Source organism: Kwoniella bestiolae, chromosome 1 (genome assembly GCF_000512585.2).
Source record: "Kwoniella bestiolae CBS 10118 chromosome 1, complete sequence".
Taxonomy (NCBI): Eukaryota; Fungi; Basidiomycota; class Tremellomycetes; order Tremellales; family Cryptococcaceae; genus Kwoniella; species Kwoniella bestiolae.
The window spans coordinates 5117182-5132318 of NC_089241.1; the positions used below are offsets into that span (position 1 = coordinate 5117182).

Genomic DNA, 15137 nt, shown 5'->3' on the forward strand with positions numbered 1-15137 from the left:
ATGATACGTATACTACCCATAATACTGAGCTCACTGCTCGTCGCAGCTCACGGCGATCACTCGTTCGATCTGGACGACGTGAATGATGCTGGTTTATCCTACGCTGAGAGGCATGTGCGTTAATTATCCTCTGCTCCTCTGCTCCTCCTCTCCTCTCTGCTTTCCGCAACCCAGTCCTTCATCATTGATTATGACAGGGACATGCTGACCTTCGCCGTGTTGCATTCACAGATGCACACGGAGCACCACATAGATTCCTTCGACCTAGAATCATTCTTCAAATTGCACGACCTAGATATGAATGGCTTCTGGGATCAGGCCGAGATAGAAGCTGTATATGGATTACACCATCACTCCGTTGAGAAGAAGATCAAGCAGCCTGAATTGGTGGATGCTAGGACGAAGGTGGTTGTGGACAAAGTATTGGAAAAGCTGGACACGAATAACGATGGTATGTTCGCGTAACTTGCGTTGCAAATGTCCTATTGCCAATACTGATATTTGAGCCGTGGGTGTATAGGTAAAATATCGTTAGCTGAGTTCATGGCGGGAGGAACAGAGGGATTACCAAGCTTTGAAGGATACAAGGATTTAGGGCGTAAGTCCGTCTATTGGTTGTGACATTCGCACAGACCTCTATCGTATGGGGCGTTGGCTAATATGAACCTATAAACTATTGTAGATCATTACGATGAAGAGTCAGAATAGTACGTGCAGCCTTATCTCCCTCTCTCATCCTCAGCTGACGATCGTCATCGCATTCCAGCTTCTTGCATCATGAAGAGGTGAGTGGGTGATCCAGGAGAATCGTGATCGATCTTGATCGAGCTCACAATACTTCACATTCCAGCTCTACCATTCAACACCTGAAAGTCAGACCGACGAATCGTATACACATCCTGAGGGTGAGCATCGATCACCTCAATAGTCGAAGATCTGCCAGCTGACAATCCCCTGCTATACGCTTAGATATCGAACATTTTCGACGTCAGTTCTCTCTCTTCCCCTCCTATAATCGAAACGTAGCTAACATGCTTCGTACAACAAACAGACCACGCAGAGATAGAAGAAGCAGAGGACGAGCGAGAACGTAAATTCGAGGGTCTCTCAAATGACGCCGATCTACTCAAAGATCATGTAGCCCATGATCCCCTGGACGTACACTCCCATCTACCAGGAGATGAACCTACCGACGTTCCTCCTCAGCCTGAATCAACCTTGAAACCAGGGGACGAAGTTGATCCTCCACCTTTACCAAAGGTACAGCGGGTCGACCCACTCGCGCAGCCTCAGAGGATACTCCGAGCGTCTGGGGATCAGGTGAATAAGGAGGAGTGGGAATCGGCGAAACAGGCTGCGCAGGGGGAGAAGTACGAGGGGCACGGTAGACCGAGAAATTCACAGGAGAGGTTGAAATCTGGGGTTCCTTATAGTAAGTTTACTGGTTAGTCTTTCTGAGTTTACTAAACACATCAAAAGAGTGGATGGTCGAGCTGACTGATGATAACTTTCATTTGTGATCTTGTAGAGTACAAGTGAGTTCATACGATCCAAACGATAATCAATGTTGATCACAGCTGATGATTTGTGGTTGCGTTCCTCTTAGGATGAGAAAAGGTCTTCGTTCGGATGAGTTTTAGTTGGCTGATTGGAGTGATGTGTGATGTGTTTGCTACATATTCTATATATACAATTACAGTGGTGTGAGGACACTAGATGTATCCCGTCATGCCTGACACGTTCTTCTTGTATCCCTAGTCGAGCCTTCAGTCATTACAACCTTCCAATCGTGCTTGAGGTGAGAACCAGGCTACAGGCCTAAAACGAAAGTCATTATGAGCGAGAACAATAAGCTAACAGTATAATCAGAATCAAGTATAATGACATGATTTATAGGGAAGTGCACACCCACCAAATCATCTCATACTCTCCTTCGGCCTATCAACAATCACTACATTCTTATTGAAAGGTCCGGTGGGTATAATATACGTAGCATCCCATTCATCTTGATTTTCATCCTTCACCCACCGAGCGATCGCTCTAAACTGTTTTGGGAAAGTCACCCAGAACCAGAAGAACTCGGTCCACGTGTATTGCCGGATCGATATAAGGGGTTTGATACCGTGGTCGAGGGTGTAGTAGTTGCCATTCAGGCCTTTGTACACTTCGACTGTCTTCATTGTTGTCTCCTGTTATAGATATAGGTGGTTGAGTGTTTGATAACAGTGGTACGGACGATGGGTGATATTCGTGCTGTACGTGCATTTATACATCCCAACTTCTCGAAAGCAAGTGCCGAGGAATGCGAGTCGTACCGGCACTGGCAGTGCTAGATAGAGCCATAGTCGAGCTCGGTTATGATGACGATGAAGAGGATCATCATTGTTCGTGGCCTGAGATGTCCCACTAGTGTCAGGTCAAATCGACAGGCACCACCACAAGCGCGAAGATCGGCCGACATCTCTTCTTCGTCGAGAAATACGAATCGCAATGGGGTTGATCCTCAGTGATATGATGATAGAGCTGCCGCTGAGTAGATAAAAGTGCTCGATCCGTCTCTTGTGGTATTGTACTGGGTCCAGGACCGTTTACAACTCACATGAACAGATTGGGAGCTCACCAGAAGGATTACAGGTGAAGCGCAGGACAAGTTTGAAACGACGGAATCCTGTAGAGAAGAATCAAGACCGGCTTTCACCCAACCAATGTTCTCTAGGAATACAGTTCAGTGGAATTCATGGCCGAAATTAGTTTATTATCATTCTGACTTTCTTTAAGTTATCGATTCGCTCTTAAACCTGTTCACCGAGCACATAAATTCATGCTCATCCCAGCGTCATGATGTAATGGAGTCATTCTGTGCACACCATGCCCCTCGCCGTACAAGCACAATCCTAAACAATGACATGGCGTATCCTTTCTGAAAGTCAAGCCTTTGTTTGGGTCGTCTATTCCCCCAGATGACGATTTGACTTCGTTTTGGTGGATACTCATCTTTTCTACACGCAGCCCCAGGGTTGAAAGGTCAGGCAGGTTGTCAGGCTTCTTCGCGAGGGCGGTGTCTTGGCTAACCTTTGTAATAAAAACAACGAAAGGACGGACCAGAACGAATCTGTTTCTGGACGGTCGAGAGTCACCGAGGCGAGAGGGATAACATTGCGTCTGTTCTCCTCTTCTCATCATTTTTTTAACAAAAATCCAGACTTGCCACCTGATGCAGAGCAGGTTGTTAAAGTTTTGTCGATCAATCAGCTCCAAATTCAGCAGTAAATCCCAGAAATCACGGGCCGAACGAGGTGCGCATACATCCAGCATGGTCGATCAAAGAGTGAATCTGACCTGTGACAGATCAACGACGTATGCATCGCATTGATGAGGTTATGATGTGATTGGTCCACCTAATGACTGCACTCTACGTATAGCAGCAGCAGCTTCCCTCTTCCCTTCCGAGAAACCAGTCTCTCGTGAGGCAGTAAGTGATTTCTGGAATAAGTTAAGCGCTGTGGGTAGATCGCCCTCCATCTATATCGAGACTCAAAATATCAGCTCAGTCGCGTAAAGCGACGAGAGGTAATGGCCGTATGGGTGGTATCAGAAAGATGACTCACTTCAGCCAACATCCCCATATTGTACAGCCCCACACTCTTAGCCCTCGAACAAATAGCTATAGAAGCTTCGTATGGTGAGTCCTTGTAGTTCTCAGCTTCAGATTCACGTAATGCTTCTTCCGAAAGCTGCAAAGAGCGTAATGACCACGATTTGGAGATTTTGATTGATTTGGCTGTGTCCTTCTGCGTTGAGGATTGCTTGAGGGCGTGAGAAGATATGGTCGTCATTAACTATCGAGCGTATGAGGATCGATCGTCAGCTGAGGTGAGAGAGGCATAATATATTTGACGTGAGGGACGATGGAAGTGACGAGCAGATGAAATCAGAGTAGTCTGCAATACGCACCATTGCAGCTAAATCAATGTGAAGCAATCGCGAATCAGCTAAGTCCTTCACGATGATACCGTTAACAATTGAGCTCACCTTGACACCTATCTCTGACCGGTGGAGTCCCCTGACTACCAGGCGGCAACAATATCGACACCGCTTGAAGAAGTAACTGAGCAGCCAGATCATATTGACCCTTCTTCGCATATACCTCAGAGAGCGATTCCATAGTCATCCCTAAACCTCTCTTATCAACCGATCCACCCTGAGTAGCATCTTCCGATATCTCTCCAGATGGTAGATCAACATCTCGGCCAAGTACCACCTGTTCTCCTCCAGTACTACCAGCTCCGATGGGACTAGGGGACCTGTTCAACCCCAATTTGAGCATAGCTGTCAAGGCTGTTGATAGATAATATTCAGAAGCTTCATTCCAACTTTCCACCGTCTTGCCTGTGGGCGTACTGATTTCCGATCCTCGTGAGGGAGTATAAGAAGGTGCTCTTGAAGAATTGGAGATTTCGAGGGATATCTGACCAAGTTTCTGATATAGTCCTATTGCTCTTATATGGTCTTTCTCACTTAACTTGTATGATCGACCTATCCATTCGCCTGATCCTTCTACGCCAGGTTGTCTGATTGGGTTTGGTCCTAATAGCTCAACGGCATTCCGTAATTCTTCGAAAGCGGTTACTCTCTGTCCCATCAATTCCAGGACGTTGGCTAGTTCTACGTATATACCTGTGATCTTCTGGAGTGGTTCGGGCTCAAGGGCGGATGGTCCTAGTGCTAATGCTACCTCTAGTGCTCTGTGAACCGTATATATAAGTGAGTTAACGGTACGGCCTCTGTCAGTGTGGAAATGCTCAGAGGGATAGATCGACTTACTCTCTAAAGTATTGTTCGGATCTTCTGTAATCCTGGTTCAGTTTCGCTTTTAATGCTGCTCGGAGGGGGACTCGGACAGCTTTAGGCCATGTTTTGAGTGTCGAGTAGAATTCGAGTCTACGTAGCACTCGCACGTTAGCGATATGCGACTTTGATATTGAATTCATCAAAAATGAGAGTGACATGGGTCAGAACCCAGTGCAGCACTCACAACCCATATATCGTCACCAAGGCTCCCAGACCCGCTAAACCACTAAATATCCAGGATATCTTCAATCCCCCTTTCCCACCTGTCTCCAACCTCGCCGAACTGGACTTGGCATCCTGGTTCTCCTGCTGATCTGCACCAGGCTGTTCGACATGTCCTGTACTTGTAGGTCCAGTTGTGTTCCACCGTCGTAGATGAGCGATCGGAGAAGGGGTAGGATGATGTGAAAGTACAGCTACTGGCGCTCGCTTGGTGGGGTTGGCAATTGCAGATCGGGCGATGGTGGTGGATCTTATGAGAGAGGAGGAAGCTATTCGTGACATCTTGTGAGGTGTGGTATGTAGATGAAGAGATGAGAAAAAGTAAAATCATGAAGAAAGCAGAGACTCAAGAATTCTAATGAACGTCATTTTCGTTGACTTAACCGATCCTCACCGGGCAAACAGCGGAATGAGGATGAATCCGTATCACACTACAGGAAGAGTACAGCACCGGGCTCACAACTATGCATATAACAGAGAATACAACTACAAGATACTCTACGCTGCAGATCAGTTCGACAAACCATAGACTAACCTAACTTCCCCGATAAGTGGTGTATGAGAATGGACTGATGAGCAATGGGATGTGATAATGTTGGTCTGGGTTGGTGTACGAGAATGTGATCTGTACCGCACTTTGTTAGCCATGACTAAAGCTGTGGTTTGCACATGAATTGGTCAGACTTACCTCTACCAATGGGTAAAAGGTCTCGACATCATTCGACTTAAAGTAATCCCCACTATAGAAAGTCATCTTGTATATACCTGGTGAGAGTTTCGTACCACTTTCCAACAAGTCAGAGCATCGTCCATCGGTATTTGTCTCCCTACAACTCATACCATCAGCAGGATAGGCCAGACTAGTAGAATGGTACTCACCCAGTGGCAAGGGTCTTTGGGACTTCTATAGCAGTCTCATCTCCCGTCAACCCCGAGAAACTAAGGACGTCAAGGGAGACTTTGACACCTGCTGCAGGCTTGCCCACTGAGGCGTCCAATACTTTGATCCATACATTAGCCATATGCACTGGAGCGCGTTGTCGTGGGACTCACCGTGGCATGTTATGGGTGATTTCGACATTGTATGTATGCATATACTGTGATATCGATTGAGCTGTATGAGAGATAACAGCGGAAGGAATGTGCAATTTGGCCGTGGACAACTTTCGGTTAACTTAACGTTGAGTCAAAAATATCGAACATCACTTCTTTTGTTGCGATCTTCAATCTTTTCATCCTTCTTTTCCATCATACACATCTATACCTCACGAATTATAGATCGTTCTGATCTCACAGAGAAACGGCCAAATGGCAGGAGTAGCAAGTCCATTATCACTTTCGCCCGCACCTTCCGCAAGGGGCGGTTCGAGACCAGCAGCACAAAGTCACGCTTCGGGCAGTCAGAGTGGGAAGGGTTTTGACGTTATAAATGCTTATAAGAGGGCTATAGAGGATGACAAGGTGGGTGTCATATCAGATGATAATGAGCATGATGACACGGCTGAACTAGACAATTCATGGAAGTTGATGCTCATCAGGTGCTTTGCTTGCTGTAGGTCCCTCATCCTATAGCTGCTATCTTGGCTCTGGTAGAATTGATAGAAGCTTCCACTGGTGAGTTGGTCATCGTTCTTGTCTGGAAGATGTTGTTGAGCCAAGGAACACGCACGCTAACCTAGACTACTATGCATTCTAAAACATAGCATCGACTGTCACAGGACTGGCATCAGAGTTGACGATAGGTCGACAAGCGTTAATCAACACTCAACCGAGTTTAGGTGTAAGAGCGGGATGTCAATTATGGGAGAGGTTCTTTGCGTTATCAATGGGAGGAGAGGTGAGCCAGAACCTATATTCAACATCATTTCATCCTCTTTATTGAGCTTATATCGAGTCCTGGTCGCCCACTTACTTTGGACCTGAAGCAATCATTGATAATAATATCTGTATCTGACACAGGACTTCCCCTCATACAAACGATCGTTAATATCCCAAGGCCGTTCCTTCTGCGCTATAACTGCTCCCCAATGTCGAGAGAAGATTGCAAATTTGGCTGTGGATTTCCTGAGGGATGATTGTGTTGTAAGTTTATAATTCGGTCGTCTCAGCTTGCCAGTATGGTATCTTCGACTGTATCGTAAGCTGAATTGTCTGGATGTCTTACAGATCCTCACACATAGTTATTCGCGAACTGTCATTCAGACGATCCTGAGGGCTCATAAGCAACATAAACGTATAAAGGTCTATGTGACTGGTGGGTCATATTCTAATATCAGGCCAAAATGCGTGTAAAGCAAGATACTGATATGCCTGTTATTATTGGACGTAGAGGCAAGGCCAGCTTGTTTAGGGTAAGCTTTACACCTTTTACTGGTTATCAATCCCGTATAATAAGCTGATAGGTGCATTCTGCAGTATGCGAACACACCAGGTCCTCACTGCGAATGGTATCCCATGTACGGTCGTACTTGACAGTGCGGTAGCATATGTGATGGAGCGAGTGGACATGGTATTGGTAGGATCCGAAGCCGTCGTGGAAAGTGGGGTGAGTGGGATTAGAACTGACTATCATTCTCGACTTCTCCGCCCTCCTGTCAGTCCACCAGAATACCTGCTGACCAACATTCTTCCAACCTATAGGGCCTGGTCTCCTCAGTGGGGACATACCAAGTAGCCCTCGTAGCCAAAGCCATGCAAAAACCCTTCTACGCCCTTGCAGAATCTTACAAATTCCTCCGTCATTACCCCCTCTCTCAGACCGACCTGCCTATCCCCTCAACCTCCACAACCTCTTCCACATTCATATCAGCCGGTATCGATAGTAACCAGAAACATCAGGTCAGTACGGTCGTCCCCCTCGAATTCCCCACTTTAATCCCCAACTCGCACCCTCCAGCTATCGGCGCGCATAATCCCCTTTCTAGACCTACCTCGTCGACTCCACAATCTAGGAGTCCGGTCGTTCCTGGGACACCTACCGAGGGGATGGGAGGGAATAGGATAGAGATGACGAGAGAGATGGAGTCTATCAATCCTACGGTGGATGTGACGACACCCGATCTGATCGATTTTATCATTACGGATTTGGGGGCGCCGTTGAGTCCTACGTCTGTTAGTCAGTATTTGGTAGCTCAGTTCTCGTCGTAACATGTCGAGGGAGCAGCGGGTCTACGTTGAGCAGAAGACTAGGATACGAGGTGGTAGTGCATCGTAGGTATGATAATGCGTATGTATACTATGTGAATACCATACATCATACATGCATATTACCAGCACATGGTACATCAAAATCAAGCTACAGTAGTTGAGTATAATCCATCGTATTCCAGCTGATGTCTATCACTGCACATCATCTTCAAGAGTGAATCCACCTCATCACCGCATCACCGTCCCATTCTTTTCATCTTCCAAATAAGCACTACAGAAACAAACAAATCAGCACAATCCCGGGTGAACCACATACACATCCATTTCCATTTCTGGTCCACTCTCTACTCTCCAATCTCACTACTCCCACTGTATACTGTATGACAGCCTCGAAGATCCAGAAAGTCCCGTCGCAAGCCAACTCACCCAATCGCACCCATACTATCCCCATATCTCCCCAAATACCCCCTCAGCACCCCTCGTTCAACATGCGGCAAAATATCGCCCATCAATCTCAGATCCTCTTCTTTCACCGCGAGATTTACCGCCGAAGATCTAGGGGGAGGTACCCCACCATCCAGACTACTCCGACCTGTTCCAGGATTCGATAAATTCAGTCTACTCAATCCAGTATCCAAACTTGACCTTCCACCGATATTCGACATGTCAGTGGACGTCCTGCTCATCCCACTTGCACTTCCTGATGGAGGAGGAGTGAAAGATCCATGAGCATTAGAGGATCTAGGACCCCTCGGGCCCATAGGCGCCGATATTGAATTTTGCACTCTTGGAGCTGCCTCGTGGCCTGAGGTGGAACCCGACGACGGAGTCAATGGTAATTTCTGGGGACTACCTGATCTGATGGCTGGTCCGGAGATAGGTAATCCCCTTATATCTTTTTTGTTTATTGATGATCCCCCTGTACTTCCACTTCCATTGGTTGGTCCCCTGGGTGGACCAAGGGATAACGATTCCTTCTTATTGCCCTTCTTACTTATCGCACTGAAGAATCCTTTCTTGGTTGAGGCGAAGCTCGATACGCTCTGCATGGACTGAGAGGGTTTAAGTCCGGAAGAGAGGTAATGCTGCTGTTGTTGTAATTGTGGATAAGGTAAGTTGGAGGGCAGAGAGGTGGGTTGATCTTCTGGATCTAGTACACGCTGGGAGATCTCACGAGCGGCATAGGAATCTGCTCGCATGGGGAATTCAGATCCGGCAGATACGTTACGCTGGTGTGGGGTGGGATCGTATGGTGAGAGCTGGTATGGGAGGGGAATGGCGGATGGGACGGAGTTGGCTCGGACGCCTAGGGAGGAGAGGGCTGATGATTTGGTGGGAGCGCGGCTGATTTGGTTGACTGGATGTAACAACGGTTATCAGCTCCTGATTTTATACATTTTTCAATTCTAAGCAAGAATATGATGATAAGTATAATGACGGGATCTAAATCCACAGGACATTTGAGATCATGATCCCTGAGACATATAGCCAAAGAAGCCAAACTCACCACTAGCAACGCACCACTCCCTCAACCCACTCTCACTTCTACTCAACTCATTTATCGCCTTAGCATACCCCTTAGCCCTATCCCCAGAATGCTTCAGACTCTTGATATTTCCATACAGCATAGCAGAAGGCCAAGGTCTGACGGAAATAGTCAAAGTGGGTGACTGTACGTGGATATTCTCTTTGGACGTAGATGCGAATGAGAAAATCGATGAAGCCTTGTGTTTCAATTCAGGTTGAGTCGATCTTCTACCATTGTTATTCTGCGGTGCCAGAGGTTGAGAGGAGAAAGAGCCATGTTGAGGTTGAGCGGATAGTGGTTGAGAAGGTAATGAGGCCCCTCTCTGCGGTAGGGATGTGGGAGTCATAGGTCCCCTATCTCGATCGGTGAGCTCGGCAGCGGGTTCAAGTCTCAGAGTCAAATCCTTCTTCATCTTATCCTGCTCGAGCTTATCAGGTTCACCAATGGTAGGAGGTGGAGTATCCCTCGAATCGATCAGACCAATCGCATCGATCGCCCCTCCCAGCATATCCGTTAGGTCATTTATAGTAGCTGATGAAGTGAATATGGGTGAATATTGTCTGTCGGGTGATCTGTCAGGTCGTTTGGGTTGGGGTTTATCCAAGTTCACTGCTGCTGAGGCTGCGGTCGGTCGGTCGGGTGAGGGCATGGGCGAGTTGGGGGTGTGGGTGATGACTGGAAGAGTCTGGGTAATGGATTGCGGAGAGGAGGTACGACGAGGAGGGGGTATGGGGGAAGGATTATCGATGTTCGTTGCGTTTGGTCTGCGAGAAGGAAACACTGTTCAGTATCACGGCTTTATACGACAATTCACACTGGCTGATGCCACGAATACAGAACCGCGGATAATAAGGAGTACCAAACACTCACAGCTGCCTCAAAGCACTCCTGGGCGGAGGTTCCGGACTCCTATTCGGACTAGGCGATGAGCCCCTCCTCTCCTGCGGGGTAGGCGTCGACATCCCATTCCTCGAACCAGCATACTTATCAGGCGACAAGAGAGTTTCTCTACTCCTACTAGGAGAAACCATAGCCTCTACTATCGCCCCACTCGAAGTTGACGTTGAAGTAGTGACCGGTAAAGTACTTCTTCGATTCTGCTTTCTCAACGCATCTTCTCCTGCATCTTGTAGTTGCTCTTGTATATCGAACTCATGCTTTTCCGCAGGAGCACTTCTAGGCTGAGGACTATCGACCTCATGTCCGTGTCCATGGGATGAAGGTGATTTCACAGGCGAGGCAGTCCTTGAACTTGAGAATTGGTTGATATCGAATCCTAATCCCAGCCTACCAGAAGTAGGCGTATAATGCCCAGTCGAACTCCCAGCTGGACTCCGACTATTCGGTGATCTCCTGGGTGTCCCGAGAGCGGAGTCGGAAGGTGACGAATGATGAGATTGGAAATGTTGATTCTGGTTCAAGGACAATTGAGGTGGACATATATCAGGTCTGTCATTGTGGTTTGGGGGCGCAACTGGTGTTTTATGTGAAATGTCCTCGGTATCTTCATAATGCTGTACGCTGAGCTGATGGGAATCAGGTCGGTACGTTGAAGTGGTGGATTGTAAGCTCGATCTGACATCCCAGTCATTCTGCTGCTTCTGCTGCTGACTTTTCCCTGCTCCACCAACACCAACATCATCTTCGAAATCGAATTTCCCAGGGATCTTGAGCCCCACGGGCGAATAATTACTTTCGCTCGATTCGTCTCCTGACCCTCCCTCTTCTCCGGTCTTCTTCCAAGGTGGATTCACTGATAAATACGAAGAACCTGCGCTCTGAGGCTCGTCGTTATTGGAGTATCTGGAAGTTTCCGACCATCCTCCGGGTGATAGGTCGTTTGTCCGTATCCCGCTAATTTCATTAGGCGAGTAAGCGATATTGAGAGATTGGGTAGGAAGAGGAGGATTAGGTGTTGAATCGGGGAAGGAAGGTTGTCTAGGTGTTTTTTCATCTTTTGGGGAATCCATCTTTACTCCCTGCGACTGCGAATGTGGTTGAGATTTGAGATTAAGATTCCCCATACTCTTAGCTTCCCTTATACCCCTTCCAATTCTATCATTATTACTCTCGATGGAACTGGGCGAGAAGCTCATACCCATCCCATGGGGGCTTATGAACTCTTCGTTCTGTAAATATCCAACATTTTTGGAATCCCTCTCGAAACTGCCCACGGGCGATACCGTCATATGATTATGTATGGAATTGGGATGAAGCGACATATCGCGATTTGAGCTGGGTGAGGCCGATGGGAATATCCCTAGCGAAGAGGATGAGGAGGATGATAGTGGACCACCAGCACCGGATAGGGAAGAGAAGTAATAGTCTAGTCCACCGGCTGAAGCGTCCGTTGAGCGTCGTCTACCTAATCCTGGGTGAGTGGGGTTGGGCGAAGAGGAGTATGGGGTTGAGGACGATGTTGAGGAGATTGCTAGAATGTGATTGAATGATCAGCTGTGTGATTGATTCATTGGATTAAAGGTGGATTGTAAAAGGCTGTGTATAGTTGATCCAATTGAGGAGTATGAACAGATAAATGAGTAAATTATGAAATGAAATGGAATGTAAATCCATGGAAAGGGGTTGACCATCAAAGGATGTTGTTTGGGATGATCGACTCACCACTCGAAGTTCTTACCATATATTCACCCTGACCATGGCTCTGTACGTCCAGCGGAGAAGTAGAGAAGCTGGATGATGAGGATGGTGTCAGATTGTTATTGACAGCAGAAGAGAGATAGTTGCCTCCTGGTGATCTTGTTAATCCACCTTTCCTTGTAGAAGGTGTAGGTGCGGGTGAAGGTACTGCCATGGTGGATTGACTGATCCGACTATGATAAAAATCTGGGGGTCGAGCGAGTGAGTGAGTCGGGGCTGAGTGTGATTATGAAGAGGTAAGGTTTGTTTCGTACAGTTTATCAGTGCGTCGTTTCGTTTCGGTTTAAATGGTGCACTGTGCTTTGCTAGCACTTTGTTGGGAGATATGAGATATCGTCGAGTAGTTATACTAGTAGTATTATGATGTTATATTGTCATGATGGGTCATTATCAAGATGTGGATATTATATGACACGGTATGATAGATTATAGCTCATAGCTTATAGCTGTGAATAGCGGACGAACAATGAAGAGTGCTGCTGTTCATTCAATTGACTATGTCATTCTTCTCTACTCTTCGCGTTGATCCTGCTCTTACTATCCTGCGTTTAAGGGTCAAAATGAAATCACGCGTGGCGGAGCATGTTATCGTACAGCAGTAGTGAGTACATACAATCTGTATGCTGTGTTACTTGAAAAAGATCATGGCTATGCATAAATCCATAGAATGGATACATAATCCATACGTAAAGGCATCATCATCCATGCATACGAGACGAGGGATCATTCGACGAACATAAGCTGCAAAAGTCTGTCTAATTACTCAACCACTCCCAGATCGATCCTAATCCAAAAAGTGAAATTCTTATATTCCTCTTTCTTCCCCCTCTTTTCCCCATTTCCACTGCCCTCTCCAGGTTCAGTGGGAGTAGCCATTTCATCCGATTTATACGTATATCTCACTTCCAGATCAAATCTCACTCTATCTCCTGTGTTGTTATCAGGTAAAACTTCAACCAACAATATGACTTTACTAGTATTCGATCTCTTCTCTACTCCGGTCTCTCTATCCCTCCCTTTCTTCGTACCTTGTCCGCCCAATATGCTTAGTCTAGATTTCTTACCCAGTGTACCCATCCCACTTCCTCCTCCCGTTGTTGTTGTTCCCTCCTCACTGAATCCAGCTTCGCTACCCCCGATCAAGAAATCATCATTTCCCTCTTCCTCTTCTTCGTCATATGCCCATGCATCTTTCAGCGCATTGATCGTGAAATGTTGAGTCGGTATGCTCACATTACACCATGTGTTCACGTCTTTGGCAGCGTGAGGCTGAGTCAGACGTATCTGGATGGGGTCATATAACGGATTGGTCAAAGCCAATTGGAACAAATACGTTTCTCCTCTCTTCAGAGGAAGACCCATAGACTCGTCCTCTTCTTTTATCGGTATTCCACCTCGAGTTCGCCTTCGTTCCCTCCTGCGCCTCTCCAGTTCTTCCGTGGTCGGCTGTTCGGATGCTTCGTTCATGTCGTTACTGGGGATTCTTCGTCTGCGTCGGCCTATCTCCACAAGAGGTAGGTAGTTCGCAGCTACCATTTTGATTTTCATCCGTATACTTTTGGTATCCGGTTGGATAAGGAGATGACGGCAATTGGGGTGAGGACATCGTTTGGTAAGTTTCGTCTGTAGAGGTATTCGTTGTGGCAAGACATCCCTATTACCAAGAAAAAGGCATATAATCAGCTGTTATCCTTAATGGTCAGACAGCTATGTAGCACAGCTACTCATTCGACTTACTTGGTCATCTTGGAATTATCCCAGCTCTTGCCCCATCTCTTGCCTACTTCGGCCATCCCACCCGCCCCACTATCCTCCAGATCCCTAAGTATATCAACCCCATCCAGGACGCTCTCACCCCCAGCTCTCCAACTCCCCTTAGCCTCATATACTCCCAGCTCGTCCCACCCATACTTCTCTTTCTCTCCTTCTTTCCCTGTCGAACGACCCTTCGACCTAGCAGAGTACGCCACCATCCCACCCACATCGCGATGTAACGCCTTCTGAGCCATCTGCGTCAAGTGGGATATCTGTCTCGAGGGATCCCTAGTCGAGCGGATGGAAGATGGTGCGGAAGGTGCTGGAGTAGATAGGGAGATGTACGATTCGAGGTGTTCTTTTAGGGAATCGAATTCGGATTGGACAATTTCAGTCTGGTGGTTCATCTTTTGTAGCTGCACTAAAACCGACCGAGGGTTGAAGTAAATTTGTCAGCCTTACTCAGGTGTGAAGAGAGATCACTCACAAGCTATACCAGTCGGTTTCTCAAAGCTCCACCCCACCTCTTTACTACTCCACCTACATCCCGAGCAAATCAGGCTATACGGCGGACCAGGCTGACCACTTTCGGTAGGTACGTCGGAAGCCTGAATTGACAAGCTGGATTCGCAAGTCGGACAGGAGAAACATGATCTCGCGCATCTGAGGTCAAACGTACATCATGTCAGCTGCATGGTCCCGATGAGCCAGTAAGGAGGAAGGAAGAAAAGCAAGATGGATTGACCTACCTATTCTTGTCCGCTCGTACATTCGCAGAAGGAACGTCGAACAGACAGTTGGGACAGAAATAACTTGCTATCTCCACCGCAACGCACTGATCGCATCGTACCGCATCGCATTCTTCGCAGAAATATAACTTGTCGAGCTGGTGGTAGGATGATGACGATGAGGGGTAGGTTGGTGGGAGTGGTGAGTGGGGAGAGTCTAAATGCGAGCACGAGTATAGGACTGACAT

The 15137-nt window shown here is 47.2% G+C and overlaps 6 protein-coding genes across 6 annotated transcripts; 2 read left to right on the forward strand and 4 right to left on the reverse strand.

The window, feature by feature from the left end:
• On the forward strand, window positions 1-1449 carry I302_101933 (uncharacterized protein; the record flags this gene model as incomplete). Its single annotated transcript, XM_019187314.1, has 8 exons — window positions 1-114; window positions 232-451; window positions 521-598; window positions 683-707; window positions 767-785; window positions 851-905; window positions 970-987; window positions 1052-1449. The coding sequence occupies 8 exons, from the start codon at window positions 1-3 to the stop codon at window positions 1447-1449; spliced, it is 927 nt and encodes a 308-aa protein (XP_019050192.1).
• A 1929-nt stretch (window positions 1450-3378) lies between these two features.
• Window positions 3379-5355, reverse strand: I302_101934 (uncharacterized protein; the record flags this gene model as incomplete). The annotated part of the gene is made up of 6 exons (XM_019187315.1): window positions 3379-3522; window positions 3609-3839; window positions 3955-3962; window positions 4033-4745; window positions 4825-4941; window positions 5036-5355. 6 exons carry the CDS (start codon window positions 5353-5355, stop codon window positions 3379-3381), a joined length of 1533 nt encoding a protein of 510 aa, XP_019050193.1.
• A 253-nt stretch (window positions 5356-5608) lies between these two features.
• I302_101935 (hydroxyisourate hydrolase) lies at window positions 5609-6154 on the reverse strand (the record flags this gene model as incomplete). The annotated part of the gene is made up of 4 exons (XM_019187316.2): window positions 5609-5698; window positions 5762-5900; window positions 5953-6073; window positions 6127-6154. 4 exons carry the CDS (start codon window positions 6152-6154, stop codon window positions 5609-5611), a joined length of 378 nt encoding a protein of 125 aa, XP_019050194.2.
• Window positions 6155-6381: 227 nt separating this feature from the next.
• Window positions 6382-8220, forward strand: I302_101936 (uncharacterized protein; the record flags this gene model as incomplete). Its single annotated transcript, XM_019187317.1, has 8 exons — window positions 6382-6534; window positions 6630-6687; window positions 6777-6910; window positions 7033-7155; window positions 7240-7327; window positions 7403-7424; window positions 7489-7618; window positions 7714-8220. The coding sequence occupies 8 exons, from the start codon at window positions 6382-6384 to the stop codon at window positions 8218-8220; spliced, it is 1215 nt and encodes a 404-aa protein (XP_019050195.1).
• A 228-nt stretch (window positions 8221-8448) lies between these two features.
• I302_101937 (uncharacterized protein) lies at window positions 8449-12560 on the reverse strand (the record flags this gene model as incomplete). Its single annotated transcript, XM_019187318.1, has 5 exons — window positions 8449-8491; window positions 8647-9577; window positions 9728-10512; window positions 10619-12179; window positions 12371-12560. The coding sequence occupies 5 exons, from the start codon at window positions 12558-12560 to the stop codon at window positions 8449-8451; spliced, it is 3510 nt and encodes a 1169-aa protein (XP_019050196.1).
• A 605-nt stretch (window positions 12561-13165) lies between these two features.
• I302_101938 (uncharacterized protein) lies at window positions 13166-15137 on the reverse strand (the record flags this gene model as incomplete). The annotated part of the gene is made up of 4 exons (XM_019187319.1): window positions 13166-14060; window positions 14144-14582; window positions 14649-14824; window positions 14911-15137. 4 exons carry the CDS (start codon window positions 15135-15137, stop codon window positions 13166-13168), a joined length of 1737 nt encoding a protein of 578 aa, XP_019050197.1.